The sequence below is a fragment of the Mus caroli genome, chromosome 1, assembly GCF_900094665.2.
Source record: "Mus caroli chromosome 1, CAROLI_EIJ_v1.1, whole genome shotgun sequence".
Lineage (NCBI taxonomy): Eukaryota > Metazoa > Chordata > Mammalia > Rodentia > Muridae > Mus > Mus caroli.
Window position 1 is genome coordinate 59,290,967 of NC_034570.1, and position 15,155 is coordinate 59,306,121.

The 15,155-nt window shown below is 41.8% G+C and overlaps 1 protein-coding gene across 1 annotated transcript in view; it reads left to right on the forward strand.

Annotated features, from left to right (window-relative positions):
* The window catches only part of Pth2r (parathyroid hormone 2 receptor), an 83,091-nt gene that overhangs the window by 38,730 nt on the left and 29,206 nt on the right, over nt 1-15,155 (forward strand). The window contains exons 8-9 of the mRNA XM_021168416.1: nt 1,766-1,826; nt 11,024-11,087. Coding sequence (XP_021024075.1) covers nt 1,766-1,826; nt 11,024-11,087 — 125 coding nt within the window. The remainder of the gene's footprint in view (nt 1-1,765; nt 1,827-11,023; nt 11,088-15,155) is intronic.

Consider the following 15,155-nt stretch of genomic DNA (forward strand, 5'->3'; position numbering starts at 1 on the left):
AAAAAAAAAAAAAACCAAAAAAATAAAAACCAAAAAAACAAAAAACAAAAAAAAACCCAAAACCAAAACAAACAAACAAACAAAAAAAACCAAAACCCCAAAACTAATTTTAAACACTCCAAAGGAAAGTTTTAATCTGAAGAGGAACCAAGGCTTACCAGAGTGTCATTTTTAAAATCTAGTATTAGATCAGATAAATATTAAAGTGATTGCTTTTATACTGAGTTTAATTACAAAGATGTAGAAAGGGGGCTGGAGACTGACCAGCAGTTAAGAGCTCAAATCCTTCTTCCCGAGGACCTGGGTTCAATTCCTAATATGCATACCAGGTGTCTCACAGCAGCCTGTGACTCCATCTCATAGGGATCCAATGGCTCTGGCCTCTGCATGTACACACACACATGCATAGCTTACACCTTTATGCACACATGTTCACATAGTTAAAAATAAATCTTTATAAACAATGCAGAGAGGGGTAAACATAAGTAACAACTTTTTTCTCTTTTAACCCCACACAGCCTTGCCTCAGTTTCCCCTCAGATAGTTCATTCTTCTTTCCACTCATTCTCTCATCTACATATCTTTCTATATTTAAATTTTTAATTTAAAAGGTCTTAGTTTTGGTTTTCATCATTATGAGTATGATACTTAACATTTATATATTTAATCTTCAGCTGTCAGAAGAGGTGCCAGTGTCTGTTTATTAATATATAAAGTACTTATTCTGGTTATTTCATCTGGTCATGGACCTGTTGCCATCTTTTCAATGTAGAAAAATGTCGCATCCTGTTTTTTTTTTTTTTTTAGATCATCGGCAGGTATAAACACTTCATTACCTGTATATAACGTGTCACCTGTATATAATGTGACCTCAGTTTAGCCAATCGTTTTCAATTGTTCATTTGGTGGTAAATTAAATATGGAAGTATTTGTGAACATCCCTACTTTAGTTCATGTTGTGTCGCTATAGCGAAGTAGCTGAAGCTGGATAAAGAATAAATGGAAGCAAGTAAACAATTCTGGAGGTCTGGGAGCGTCTGCTTCCGGTGCAGGCTCGACGGCAAGTGATACGGTGTTGCAGAGTATGTTATGTAAGAGAGAGCAGATGTTGAGAGAGGAAGAAAAAGAGTGGGCCAAGGATACCCGACTCACTTTACACTTACTACCTGTTTTGTGAGGGGTCAGTTCAGCCCCTTGAGTGTGGACAGATGCTTCTGTTTGGAGTCGTACTTAGAGCCAAGAAAGGACAAACTCTTTCTGAACTTCCTGACATCAGAAGCTTCAGTATCTTCCTCTCCCGCTTTTAGAATGTGGAAGTGTTCTAAATGTACTGTTGATTGAACAGTTGTAATGGTTTTAAGACCACAGCTTCTTCCAGATTTTCTCGTCCTTGTGGCCGCGTTCCTTGAGAGCAGGCCTCCGTGTGGCTAGTCAGAGTGGTACACCCTCTGTATGGTTATGGCTCTGCATATTTCAGTCTCCTCCGAATGTGGTTTCCTCTTCCACCCATGCCAGGAAAACTTGATGAAACATCATCACCCTCAGACTTCCGGGGACAATTTGTCCTTTAGACTGCCACTCGTTTCTCAAACTAATAAGAGGGCATTAGGTCCACGTTTCTTATTGAAAACAATATTGTTTTGTGTATCTATTTTCCTCGCTTAAGTGCTAATATTATAGCCACCTGAGGGGAAAAACAACAAGCAAACAAAACAGTCTTTGATCTGAAAGTAAGTATGGGCTTTAAATCTTTTTCTGTTTTCAGGATTTCCAGCGGTATTTGTTGTGGCCTGGGCAGTGGCACGAGCCACTCTGGCGGATACCAGGTTAGTGGAAATCAAAGTGGGGTGGGGGTGGGGTTCCTGAGGACTCCGGGTTTCTGTGGACTCCGACTTTGACTTGGCTGCTCTTGCTGATGCTGTGATCCTTTGCGGAAGTCAGGTGAAGTTGCCTGAATGCAGTGGTAGAGGCTCACATGTTGCCCCGAAGCTGGAACCAGTTTAGCTCCTAGGTTTAGAGGACAGAAAGGCTCACAGACTGGATTAAGTTACTGAATTTTATGAACGATATAATCGATTTAAAAACTATGATAACCAAAACATGTCTATGCCCATCATTCTTTTTTTTAATTTTTAATATTTTTTTATTACATATTTTCCTCAATTACATTTCCAATGCTATCCCAAAAGTCCCCCATAGCGCCCCCCACTTCCCTACCCACCCATTCCCATTCTTTTGGCCCTGGCATTCCCCTATATTGGGGCATATAAAGTTTATGCCCATCATTCTTAACATTCCACACTCAACTTCGGAGTTTGCATTTTGTGTGTGTGTGTGTGTGTGTGTGTGTGTGTGTATGTGGCTGAGACTTGAACCTAGGGCTTTCTACTTTCTAGACACTCAGTCTAACACTAAAATACACCTTTAAAAAAATTTAGTCATTCAGTTAATTTACATCTCAAATGATATCCCACTTCCTGGTTACCTCTCCACAAGATCCCCATCCCACAACCTCCCTCCTTCTCCTCCTTTGCCTCTATGAAGGTGCTCAATCACCCACCCTCTTGCACCCAACCCCTCCAGCATCCCCCTATGCTGGGGCATCAAACCTTCACAGGACCAAGGGCCTCCCCTCCCACTGATGTCAGACAAGGCTATTCTTTGCTACTTATGTATCTGGAGCCATGGATCCCCTCCCTGTATACTTATAGGTTGGTGGTCTAGTCCCTGGGAGCATTAGGTGGCCCGGCCAGCTGATGTTGTTATTCCTATGGGGTTGCAATCCCCCTCCGCTCCTCCAGTCCTTCTGCCACCTGCCCAACAAGAGTCCCTGAGCTCAGTCTGATGGTTGGCTCCACACATCTTAATTGTCAGTTGCTGGCGGAACCTCCCCAAGGAGCAGTCATACCAGGTTCCTGTCAAAAAGCGCCTCTTGGCAATGGTTTGGTGTCTGCAGACAGGATGGATCCCCAAGTGGGGCAGTCCCCGGATGGCCCTTCCTTCAGTCTCTGCCCCATTTTTTCCCCCTGTTCTTTCTTTGGACAGAATCATTTCTGGGTTAAAAACTTTGAGATGGGTGTGTGGCCCCATCCCACCACCAGGGTTGTGCCTATATCCTGGAGGTGGTCTCTATAGGTTCTATCTCCCCTTCTCTGCTAAAATCATCCCCATTGGGTCCTGGGAACCTCTCATTTCCCTGGTGTCTGGAACCCTCCAGTGGCTATCCCCGGCTCCTCATCCCCCCATGCTACCTATTTTTATTTGATTTCCTGACCCTCTGCACCTCTCTCCTGTCCCCTCCAGTGCCTGATATGCCCCTCCCCTCACCCCCTTCTTTCTCCCTCCAAGGTGCTCCCCTCCCTCCACCTCTGGTTCTATTTACTTACAAAACCAGCAATACTTCATAAGCTACCAGATATGGTTAGTTTTAAACACCAACTTGCTCTAACTTTCAGTGAAGAGAGCTCTCACTGAGGAATTGTTTTGAGATGCCAAACCCACTCCTTCGTGGGACTGGCCTCTATCTTAAGAGACACTTGACCTATAGCTGAACCCAGGCTATACTCAAGTACCAGGAAGGACCCCATGACTCCCTAGCTACTGCTTAGCAACAGTCAATCAAAGATTAATCTGTCTGTTTCAGACCGTTCATGGCTTTGCTTCAAAGCACACACCTGTTGGATTACAACAGTCATACAATTAGATGCTTGCCAGACTGAAACTCCCTCACTTGCCCGCCATTTCCTATAAAGCCTTGTCCTGTTTGTCTTGGAGCTTCACCCTCCTGTTCTGCTATGTCAGAGGTGGTTGAGTTTGTAAATAAAGACTCTAGTGTGATTGCAGTTGACCCTTTGGTGGTCTTTTGGGGTTCATGGATGCTTCCTGGCACAACAGTTTAAATTAGGTTGGCCCATTAGCATGTCTATGGAGGAATGCCTTAATTGATATAGGAAGATCCTGATGACTGTGGGCAGCACAGTTCCTTAGGCAGGGGTCCTGAACTATATCAAATAGAAGAAATCTAGCTGAGTACCTAGCACATAAGCAGGCAACATGGGTCCATTTGTTTCTTTCTAACTATGGATGTGATGTGATAGCTGCTCCGATTCCTGCCTTGGTTTCTCTTTGTTGATGAACTATAACCTAGACATGTAAGCCCAACAAATGCCTTCCTCTTTAATTGCTTCTTGCTGGGGCATTTTATCACAGCAACAGGAACAAAACCAGAGTATCTTATTACTTTGTTCTTGCTTCATTTAGAGGAGATAGGGATGCCAGCGAGTGGGGGATCTGTAACTTCTTTCTTCTACTTTAGCTTCATCATTCAGAAGGAAAGGTGGGATGTGCAGTAGAGAAGGCAGCAAAAATTCACTTAAACGTGTAGGGGCCAGGAGTCGCCCCACAAACCACACAAACACCATCTCAGCCAGACAGAGATCGTTTATTGAACGCACCCTCTATTACTGATTGATCTGGATCACAAAAAGGAATAACCTAATTGTGGTACCAGTCTGTTCTCAGGGAAGGCTTTTTATAGGAAAAACAGACTCAAAAGTTTAAAAGGCAAGGAGGGGAGCAGTATTACATTTCACTTACTAGGCAAAGTATTTTCAGCTGAGCTTTAAGCTGATTGGTCCTGAGTGAGCTAAGAGGGGTGGTGATAGGTGGTGAACAGGGGAATTTTTGAACAGTGAGATAAGAGAGCATGAGTATTATAATCATAACTTTTTGGCTTAATAGTAGCATTCTTCAGCATTAGCCACGAAAGCCACAATGAGCTCATGAGGAGTGTAGGAGGTTCAGCCTGGTGGTCAGTTCTGACTCAAACCATAGCAGTTCATAGTGACCTTTAACTTGATGGGTTCTACATAAAGCTTTGTGGAGTTGGAGTAGGAGAGAATGCCTTAAAATATTAAAAAAAAATTAGCAAAACTTGAGCTGGGCAGTGGTGGCGCACGCCTTTGATCCCAGCACTTGGGAGGCAGAGGCAGGTGGATTTCTGAGTTTGAGGCCAGCCTGGTCTACAGAGTGAGTTCCAGGACAGTAGGGCTACACAGAGAAACCCTGTATCACCCCCCCCACAAAAAAAAACAGCAAAACTCAGGACATACAGAACAAACAGAATGTAACAGGATATGTGATCAACAGGAACGTGTTCTGGGTCAATTATTTTTCCATGTCAATGACTGGCAGGCATGTTACAGCAGTATTATGAAATAGCTGGCAGGCACGGAACAAAGTGGATACAGGTATTCTGAGGGTGGGGGGGTCAGACCTCAACAAAACATTTTAGGATTTTCATAATCTTCAGGCCTAGCCTTTCTTTTCTTCTCTATTTTTTACTGAATATGGTGGGGAGGGAGAGGGAAGGGGAAGGGGAGTGAGAGAGAGAGAGAAAGAGAAAGAGAGAGACAGAAAGATTCACTCACTTAATATCTATATTAGGATGATAAAGGTTTCAGTGTTGTTGTATAACTTCCTACTGTCTAGTCAAACCTTTGAGCCTGATACTACAACATTCAGAACGTTATTTCTTAGAGTGTTAAAATCTATTTTAAAACATCTGAACAGAATTTAGTTCTCAGCTGTGTATGATATGGGGAATTGAAGAATTAATTTAAAATAAGGAGTTATTTTCTTGAAAATGTCTGAAATCTCACTTGCCTCTCTTATTATGTCAAAAAGAAAATTTGAAACTTTGACACCCTAACCTGTAGAAGTCAATTTTTATGTGTTTAGAGACAGCCAATTTTGTCCTACTTCCAAATATAGTGATTTTTTTTTTTTTAGAACTAGAATTGTGTGATTGAATCTCATATGTTAGGAGATATGATGGTAAAATGTCAATGAGACAGAGGGAAAAAAGAGGATATTATCAAATGCTCAAAACTGGAATGAAAATGTATGGAATCCAAAAGCCTTGTAGCTGGTACAACAAGACTTTTGTTACTGATGAAAGCTTTTGAGGGTAGTGTGGTCCATGGTCTGTGCAGCTTAGTTAAGAGTGTTTTATCTTTCTTGTGTATTGAGGAATGTGAAGGAGAGACACCTGTACATAGTTCTGTAAATGTTTAATTCAATGTTCAATGTACAATTATAACAATTCTGTGTCTTGACTTCCATGCTAGTAAGCTTCCAAGCTCATTGGCTATACAGATTTCAGCTAGGCAGGGCCAAACTAGGCAGGCTAGTTTGATGTGGGGGCTTGTGGGTCTGCAAGTTACAGTATTGCAACAGAATAACTGTGACTGATATCTCTCGGCAGCAATATAGAAGCCTATTTATGCACTTTCATAGGTATATTTAAAAGAAAAATAATTACACACCTGCATATAAATTACATCATTTTTGTGAGATAAGTGAGTTAATGTTTTTGTTCCATTTATTGCTTCTGTGACTAAATGCCGAAAAAGCAGCAATTATTTTGTTTCACAGTCTAAGGGTCATGCTGAGAATGTGGGTCTATGCTTGCTCTTTCCTTTTTATTCAGTTCAGAACTCCAACCTGTTGAATGGTGACACTCATATTTGGGTGAGTCTTCAGAATTCAATCACCCAAATGAGAAATGCATAGACATGACCAGAGGTTTGTCTTGTAGCTGATTCTAGATCATATCAAGCTGATAATCAATATTAGTTATCACAGATTTCTGTAACTGTGACGTAATACTCAAGGCAATCAAGTTGAAAATAGGAGAAAATTTATGTTAGACTCTGTGAAGAGGTTTTGATCCATGGTCCATACCCTGCCTATCTAGTCCATCACAGTGAGAGGGGCTATTTAGTTTTTGGTATCTGGAAAGAAAGAAGATACAGGCTACCAATTTATCCCCCAAAGGCATTCTCCTAACAATTCAACTTCCTTCCAGTAGGCCCTGTGTTGTAGGGATCCTTTCACCTCCCAGTAATACCATCCATATGGGATTTTGGAGGGTAATTTAATATCTAAAATATAGCAATAAGCGAAAGTAAGACTTTGAGGTTTATATTCATTTGGAAATTAACATATTGAACAAAATGAGAGAATATGGGGAAGGTCAAACTGTCTCAGTATCTGGTTTCTATGGATTTCTATGGATTTTGAGATGATAATGTATTAATTGTACATGAAAACTATGCTTTAAAATATATAGATGTTAGGTATGGACTGAAAATGTTTTGCCTTTTAAAGTTGTTCAAATAGCATTTCATCATCTATAAGTTATTTATAAAATATAACTTCTCGATAAGTTTATTATCTAAAATTTGAAAAATTGTTGTTATGTTCTCCAAATTCTTTATGCCACTTATCATTGGAATAATCAATACTGAGTTTTGTCTGAGTAGAAAGAAATGGAAGCCTTTGGTTTACATGTCTGTAAGTTTAAAACAGTTGCTTCAAGTGTTATTAAACTTTCAAGTATAACAATATAATAAAAACCCCTCTGTACTATTCAATCTCGTGTATGACTTTTACTAGTACAAACCAGGTGAGGATGAGTGTCGCAGGTCCTCTGAGCTGGCAGCAACACGAACGACACAGACACCAAGTCGGGTTCACGCAGCAACGTCTTTACTTCGGGCTTTTTCTTTTACAGCTTTCTTCCCCAGCAGCTTCTTCTTAGGGCAAGGGCTAAACTATTCCTATTACAACAGCTTCTCTTACTCTACTTCTACTCACGGCAAGGGCTAAAACTACTCTCTTCACTACTATTGGCTTCTACCTAGGGCAAGGGCTAAACAACAACTCCTCACTACTCGTGCCGACTCACCTCCTTCTAGCTCCACCCCACCTCATCCAATCAGAATTCACACACACTCCAGGCACGAGCTCAGGTCGTTCACAGATAGGCTGACAGGTCCCAATCACAAGGAACAGTCCAGCCTGGCAGGCAGCCCACACATGCTTCTTCACTGTGCATGCTCGGGCAAGGCAGTAAACAAGTGGGTTTCATGGGGCCTGTGGCCACACCCACTTCCCACATCTCCCCCTTTTAGTTTTATTAGAAGCTCTGGGATCAGCATCTGTCTTAGGTTGCCCCCATCTGTGCCACATCCTTACCCATCATGGGAGCAACAAACTCACTTTCGCCATCCTGTCTTAGGTTGGTATGCGCACGTGAGGGTCTTACCCATCATTGATCACTGATCCAGCATGTTGAGCCAAACACTGGGGGGGGGGGGATGTTCCTGCTTCCAAGGCTGCCATAGCCTGCACTAAGGCTTGTTTATCAGCCCTGTGCCACCTTCACATATGTGCCATCCACCAAAGCATTCTTTCACACACAACAGTCAGTAGGAGTGCTCAAAAGGCCATCCCTCCCCAATTTTTAAAGAATCTCACAGTTCCCTGAATGATCTCCAGCCATTGCTTTGCAGTTGCAATCTCCACATGGGTGTTGTTCATGGCAACAATTGATGCTTGCAATTCCTTCATCTTTGTGTTGAGATCATGACACCAATTTCCTAGCAGCATTGCACCAATTGCACGTGACAGATTTGCAGCTCTGGAAAATTCTGATACTGAACAGAGGTTACACACATTCCTGCCATATCCTGAAATACTGGGAAGGCCCCCACAACAGCAGGCACATTTTTCCAGACTTTTGCATGAAGACTACGCTTTCTCCTTTTGTCTCCCTCATGAGGAAAGGCAGTGGAGGGGCTGATGGATTGGGCGGCCTACCGCGCCTCAACCTCTAGTGGAACATCCAACTACAGACGTCACTGTTACTATCAGTCCTGTCGCTGTCACTAGTAGACCCTTCAGAGCTAGATTCCTTCTTCTCTTTCTTATCTTTGGTTTGTTGTCTAAGCTGTTTAGGTTTTTGGTGGCTAGCCTGAGAAGCAATCTTAGCATTTTACTTTCCACTGGTGTCCCTCAACCATGCCCTGACCAAGATCCAGATGGCTAACATTTTTACTGTCATTTTAGTTGCAGTTGAACCCATATTGTTTAATTCCTTTCGTCTCTATTCCTGAGAACCTTAGTGCTCAGTCCCCTTTTTTCTGAAAAGCCTATCAGGCTTATGCTTTCTTTACTTCTTGCTGAAATTCCTTTCGTCTCTATTCCTGAGATCCTTAATGTTTTGTCCCTTTCTTCCTGGGAACCTTACCTTCATCTCTATACCTGAGAACCTTAATGCTTCATCTCTATTCCTGAGAACCTTAATGTTTCGTCCCTTTTTTCCTGGGAACCTTACAGGCCTGTGCTTTCTTTAAATACCGTTGCTTACCAAAATTTCCTTACCGCTGTTTACTAAAATTTCCTACCGCTGTTTATTAAGGTTTTCTTACCTCTGTTTACCAAAATTTCCTACCGCTGTTTACTAAGGTTTCCTTACTGCTGTTTACTAAAATTTCCTTACCTCTGTTTACCAAAATTTTCTTACTACTGTTTACCAAAATTTTTCCTACCGCTGTTTACCAAAGTTTTCTTACCACTGTTTACTAAACTTTCCTTACCGCTGTTTACTAAAGTTTTCTTAGGCCTATACTTTCTTTACTTACCATTGCTGACCAATGTGATGAGTTTCCTGTTCCCGTACGGGCCACCATTTGTCACTGGTCCTCCAAGCCAGCGGCAACACGAATGACACAGACACCAAGGCGGGTTCAGGCAGCAATGTTTTTACTTGTGGTTATTTCCCCTTACAGTTCTCTTCCCCGGCAGTCTCTTCTTCTACCGTCCTTCTTTCTTGCAGCTTTACTTACAGCAACTACTACAACAGCTTCTCTTACAACTACTAGCTTCTACTTCTACTCCTTCTTGCAGCTTTTCCTCTTACAACTCTCTCTCTCTCCATACTACTTCTGGCTTCTTTTACAACAGCTAGCTTCTACCACTTAAAACAGCAGCTTCTACTACTACATCCTTCTCATAACAAGGGCTAAACTCTTCTCACTACTCGTGCTGACTCACCTCCTTCTAGCTCCACCCCACCTCATCCAATCAGAATTCACACACACTCCAGGCACGAGCTCAGGTCGTTCACAGATAGGCTGACAGGTCCCNATCACGAGGAACAGTCCAGCCTGGCAGGCAGCCCACGCATGCTTCTTCACTGTGCATGCTCGGGCAAGGCAGTAAACAAGTGGGTTTCAAGGGGCCTGCAGCTTCACCCGCTTCCCACAATGAGTTAAACTTACTTGGAATTGACTTTATGTAATTTGAAGAAAACAAACATTTAGTGGCCATCTGTATCCTCTATAGTGTTCTAGGCACTTAGGGTACCCTGCCTTGTCTCATCACCCCATACTGATCTCTACCCAAGTATTACCTAAATTCTAGTTAGGAATTAGAAACTAATTGTAACAACTAACTAAATTATGGGTATTTCTTTATTAATGCTATTTATACTGTAAAAGTTAAATATAAAATCACAGGTCATAAACAAATATGAAATGAATATCTGCCAAAATATTTAACATCTTATTCATTGAGGAACGAGGAAGATGCTAAATTGGTTCAAATGAGGAATCAATGAACCATTTATATTCGTGAAACTTAATACTGAAGATTTACAAATAAATGCAAAAAACTCAGTCAGGATTCAATAGGACACTAATGGGTTATAGTCGGTTAAAGACAGCTGACTTTTTATTTCTATGGTAAAAACCATTTGTGTTCAATATTCTGATGTATTTCTTTACTAATAAGCTAGAAGATAAAATTGCTCTAAATTCTGAAAGGGATAGGTTTTTTGCCAACAACTTTTAAATTATTATGTTTCATTTTAATGCTAATTAAAACAAAGTACCACTGTGACACACTTAGGTGACTAACTAGTCTTTTTGTGGTCTTAGAAACAAGGTATTGAACCTGACTAGTATAGAAGTAACTCTAATGTTATAAAACTTACATACAGGCTCTCTCACAGCAAGGGAATCGGGACCTATAGTGTTTCCTCTGGTCTGGGTATTTCAAAATAAGAATTTTAAAGCTGTATTTGTTTCTCCAAAAGAAGGAAGGGCTAGCATTGATTCTCATTTATTTAGTTTGGCAAATTTATTCATTAAGGTTCTTTTTTTTTTTCCCATCTTAGGTGTTGGGAACTTAGTGCTGGAGACAGGTGGATTTACCAGGCTCCGATATTAGCTGCTATTGGGGTAAGTTGTAAAGTTTGTGTAGCTTCAATGAATAGTAAATGAACAAATGAAGTTGCTACTAAAACTTGGGCAAGTTTGCTTGTTGCTTTACTGTACAGTAGGTTGAGGATGTTTCATACGTACTGCGATAGCTAGGAGACGAAGGGCTGGGGTTCAGACCCTTATTTGTGGCTGACACTGAGACTGGTGCAGAAAGTGCTTGCCGTTCTATGAATCAGGGTAACCGGGTAACCCCAGGAGACAGTTCTGAGACTCAATTATGGATGTTATGACTTTTAAAAGATTATTTAAACTTTTTTTTTTACAGTCCAGACTTTATCCCCCTCCTGGTCTACCCTCTGACTGTTCCACATTCCATAACTCCTCAACTGCCCCATCTCTACAAGGATGTTCCCACCCCCAACCCCACCCTGGTAAACCTCCCCACTTTCTGGGGCCTCCAGTCTCTTGAGGGTTAGGTGCATCTTCTCTGACTGAGTCCAGATCCTCTGCTGTATTTGTGTTGGGGGGCCTCATATCAGCTACTGTATGTGGCCTGGTTGGTGGCTCAGTGTCTGAGAGATCTCAGGGGCCAGGTTAGTTGAGACTGCTGATCTTATAGGGTTGCCCTCCTCCTCAGCTTCTTCCAGCTCTTCCCTAATTCAACCATAGGGGTCAGCAGCTTCTGTCCATTGGTTTGGTGTAAATATCTGCATCTGACTCTTTCAAGGTGCTTGTTGGGTCTTTGGGAGGGCAGTCATGATAGGCCCCTTTTTGTAAGCAAGCCATGACATTAGTAATAGTGTCAGACCTTGGAACCTTCCCTTGAGCTGGATCCCAATTTGGGCCTGCAGCTGGACCCTCTTTTCCTCAGGCTCATCTCCATTGTTATCCCTGCAGTTCTTTCAGACAGGAACAATTCAGAGACTTTTTGACTGTGGGATGGCAACCCCATCCTTCACTTGTTGCCCTGTCTTTCTGTTGGAGGTGAGCTCTACAACTCCGTAGGGCATTTCATCTAGGGTCTCTCCATTTGAGTCCTGAGAGTTTTTCACCTCACTGGTTCTGGTACATTCTGGAGGGTCCCCCATCTCCTACATCCCCAGGTTATCTGTTTCTGTTCTTTCTGCTGGCCCTCAGGGATTTAGTCCTGTTCCCCTCACCCAATACCTGATCATGTTCACCTCTTCCTCTCCTTGTCCCCTTTCCCACTCAGGTCCTTCCCCACTTCTTCCCTCCTGTGATTGCTTTCTTCTCCCTCCTAAGTGGGATTGAGGTGTCCTCACTTGGGCCCTTCAGCTTGTTAACCTTTTTGAGTTCTGTGGATTGTATCCTGGGTATTCTGTACATTTTTTGGGGGGGGGGCGCTAATATTCACTTATTAGTGAGTACATACCATGCATGTCCTTTTGGGTCTGAGTTACCTCATTCAGGATGATATTTTCTAGTTCCATCCATTTGCCTGCAAAACTCATGATGTCCTTGTTCTTAATAGCTGAGCAGTATAGTGCATTATAAAAATGAACCACATTTTATGTATCCATTCTTCTGTTGTGGAACATCTGGGTTGTTTCCAGGTTCTGGCTATCACAAATAAGGCCATTATGAACATAGCAGAACACGTGCCCCTGTGGCATAGTAGGGCATCTTTTGGGTATGTGCCTAAGAACGGTATAACTGGGTCTTCAGGATGTTGTGAGTATTTACACATACAGAGAGTTTTAAGGCCCCACATTACAGCTCCTTTTTCATCAATTGCATCTGTAGTTAATGTTCTCAACACCTATCAATAAACCGAGGTAGCAAGGAGGAGAGGGCAGAATGGTGGAGCAGAAGAAGAAGAGTATAGTGGGAACCTCCATAAAGCATTGTGGGAAATCTCTGTTTTTCATCCTTGCTCTGTGGAGACTGGTCCATTCCTCAGAAAGAGATGCCCTACAAGACCCTGTCTACTAGGTAACAGTGGAAAAAGGCTAGAGTTTGCATGTTCTGCATGAGACCTATGTGTTTGAATGTCTCTACTGTGTACTGCGACTGGGATGCAGTGGAAAATAAATTTATACAGCTGGGACAAGAAGACTCACTAAAATGCTTAGTTTTCACTGAAAAGTGAAAATGAGAGACTTTATGGCATCAGCTTTTCTGTGGTTTGATGAAGATTATGCTAGCTAAAGTTCTCCTGGTGTTCTTGTATGTAATACAAGATGGTACACATCTTAAAAACACAAATGCTAGATAGATACTAACATACTAGAAAGTAACTAAAAAGCCCAGTTACTCTGCCTTCCTTTGATCATGTTTATATTTTGTCCCTCCTTCCCCCATTTCCATCCTTCTTGCTCCCATGTCCCCTTCTCTTTCCTGACAAGTGTTACTCACTTTCCCAGCCTGTGACTGTACTGAATTCAGATGAGCTGTTGTTGACATATCTGGTTTCTTCTAGACAATCAGTAGGAGTTTATTTTGCTTATAGGAAAACTGGTAGAAGGACAAGAGTGTAGATCATAAAGAACCCTCACAGAAGGATGTGGATGTCTAGATTGGGAAACAAAACAGTGCAGGGATGGGTTCAGGAAGGCAGTTTGTATTTTACCATCATGTTGACAAACAAGACCTGTGTCTCCAAAGTTTAAAACCTGTGTCAGAATAAAGAAATGAGTGACTTCAATAATTCTTTCCTTTTACAAGTAAACTAAATGATGCTCTGTCACTCCAGCAACAACCGGAGCTACAGCATGTCTCTGAGACAGCATCTGTAACCTGAAGGGAGCCGTTGACTGCACTAAGGGCCTGCTGGTCTCTGCTACGATTTCTCTTTTCCCATCTGCTCTCTGCACATCTCATTGGCAACCTTTGTCTTGTCCATATTTCTAGCTTCTTCTCTGAGGGTTTGCTTCTTCATGTCTTACTTGTCTTCTTTAGGGATGACAGTGTCTTTCTTATTACTTTTGTGTTTTCAGTTTAGGTCCCAAAATGCACCTGATCCATACAGCAGCTGTTTTAATTTTTTTCACTAAAAAAAAAAAATGAAGGACATTCTAAGTCTAAGAACTATTTACAGAATTGTTAGAATTGAAGTAAAAAATAGTAAACTATTAGGCATTTTCTTTAAAAAATTTTATTATTATTATTATTATTATTATTATTATTTATTATTTTACTTATTCACTTTACATTCTGCTCACTGCCCTCCTCCTTGGGTCTTCAGTATGATAAAAGACCTACCTTATATTTCAAACAGATGAGGAGGTATTTCAACATCTTCTTAGGTAAGTGGTATGAGAACAAAGAGGAAAGGAAACCCTCTTCCATTTTCACCATGGAGAATGAAGCCTCTGACTTTTATTTGTTCATATCTTTACTCCTAGCAGAAGTCCTCCAGTTAGTTCTAATGCAAAACCATCTTTCAGAGACTCCTAGGGAAATCTCCTCCATATTTTTCTCCTGGGATTCCAGACTCTTTGGGGATTTCTGTGCCAGGCATCCCATATTCTCTAACCTGTAAAAGGAAGAGTTAGACCAGAGTTTCCCTCATGGTTTTCAGAGAGTGGTCCTTCTTTCTCTCTCTAAGTGATTCTGTGTCATGAAACCAGAGAGGACCCAGAGAATGGTAACAGATATGACACAGTGCTCACCATGTGCTGGTTACAGGCCCAGGCAGTTTACAATAACTCTGAATGAGACAATGGACCAGGCTGCTAAGCTAAGTGGGGAGAGCTGAGATTCTAATGTGAGGGTCTACATCATTGCCTGATGAGCTCCAGAACCCAGCATCTCTTAGTAGGTAGAGAGGATGCTGCCTTGCATACTCACATTTCTTTACACAGCTAGTTACCTTATCTTGTCCACCTCTGCTGATGCTGATCGGTTTCACCTGTCTTTCTTAACCCTTGGAGGGCTAAGATGTTTTTCTCTTGCTTCCTTGGAATGTCCCATCTTCAAGGAGACCTTCGGGATAGCCCCAAATCTGAAAGAAATGAAAGGCGTCTCAATATTCATAGACTGCCTACCTTGCCCACTAAGCTGCATGGTATATGTGAATAAGTAGAGCATTTTCTCTCTCCCTCTCTCTCTTTTTATTTTTTTTTT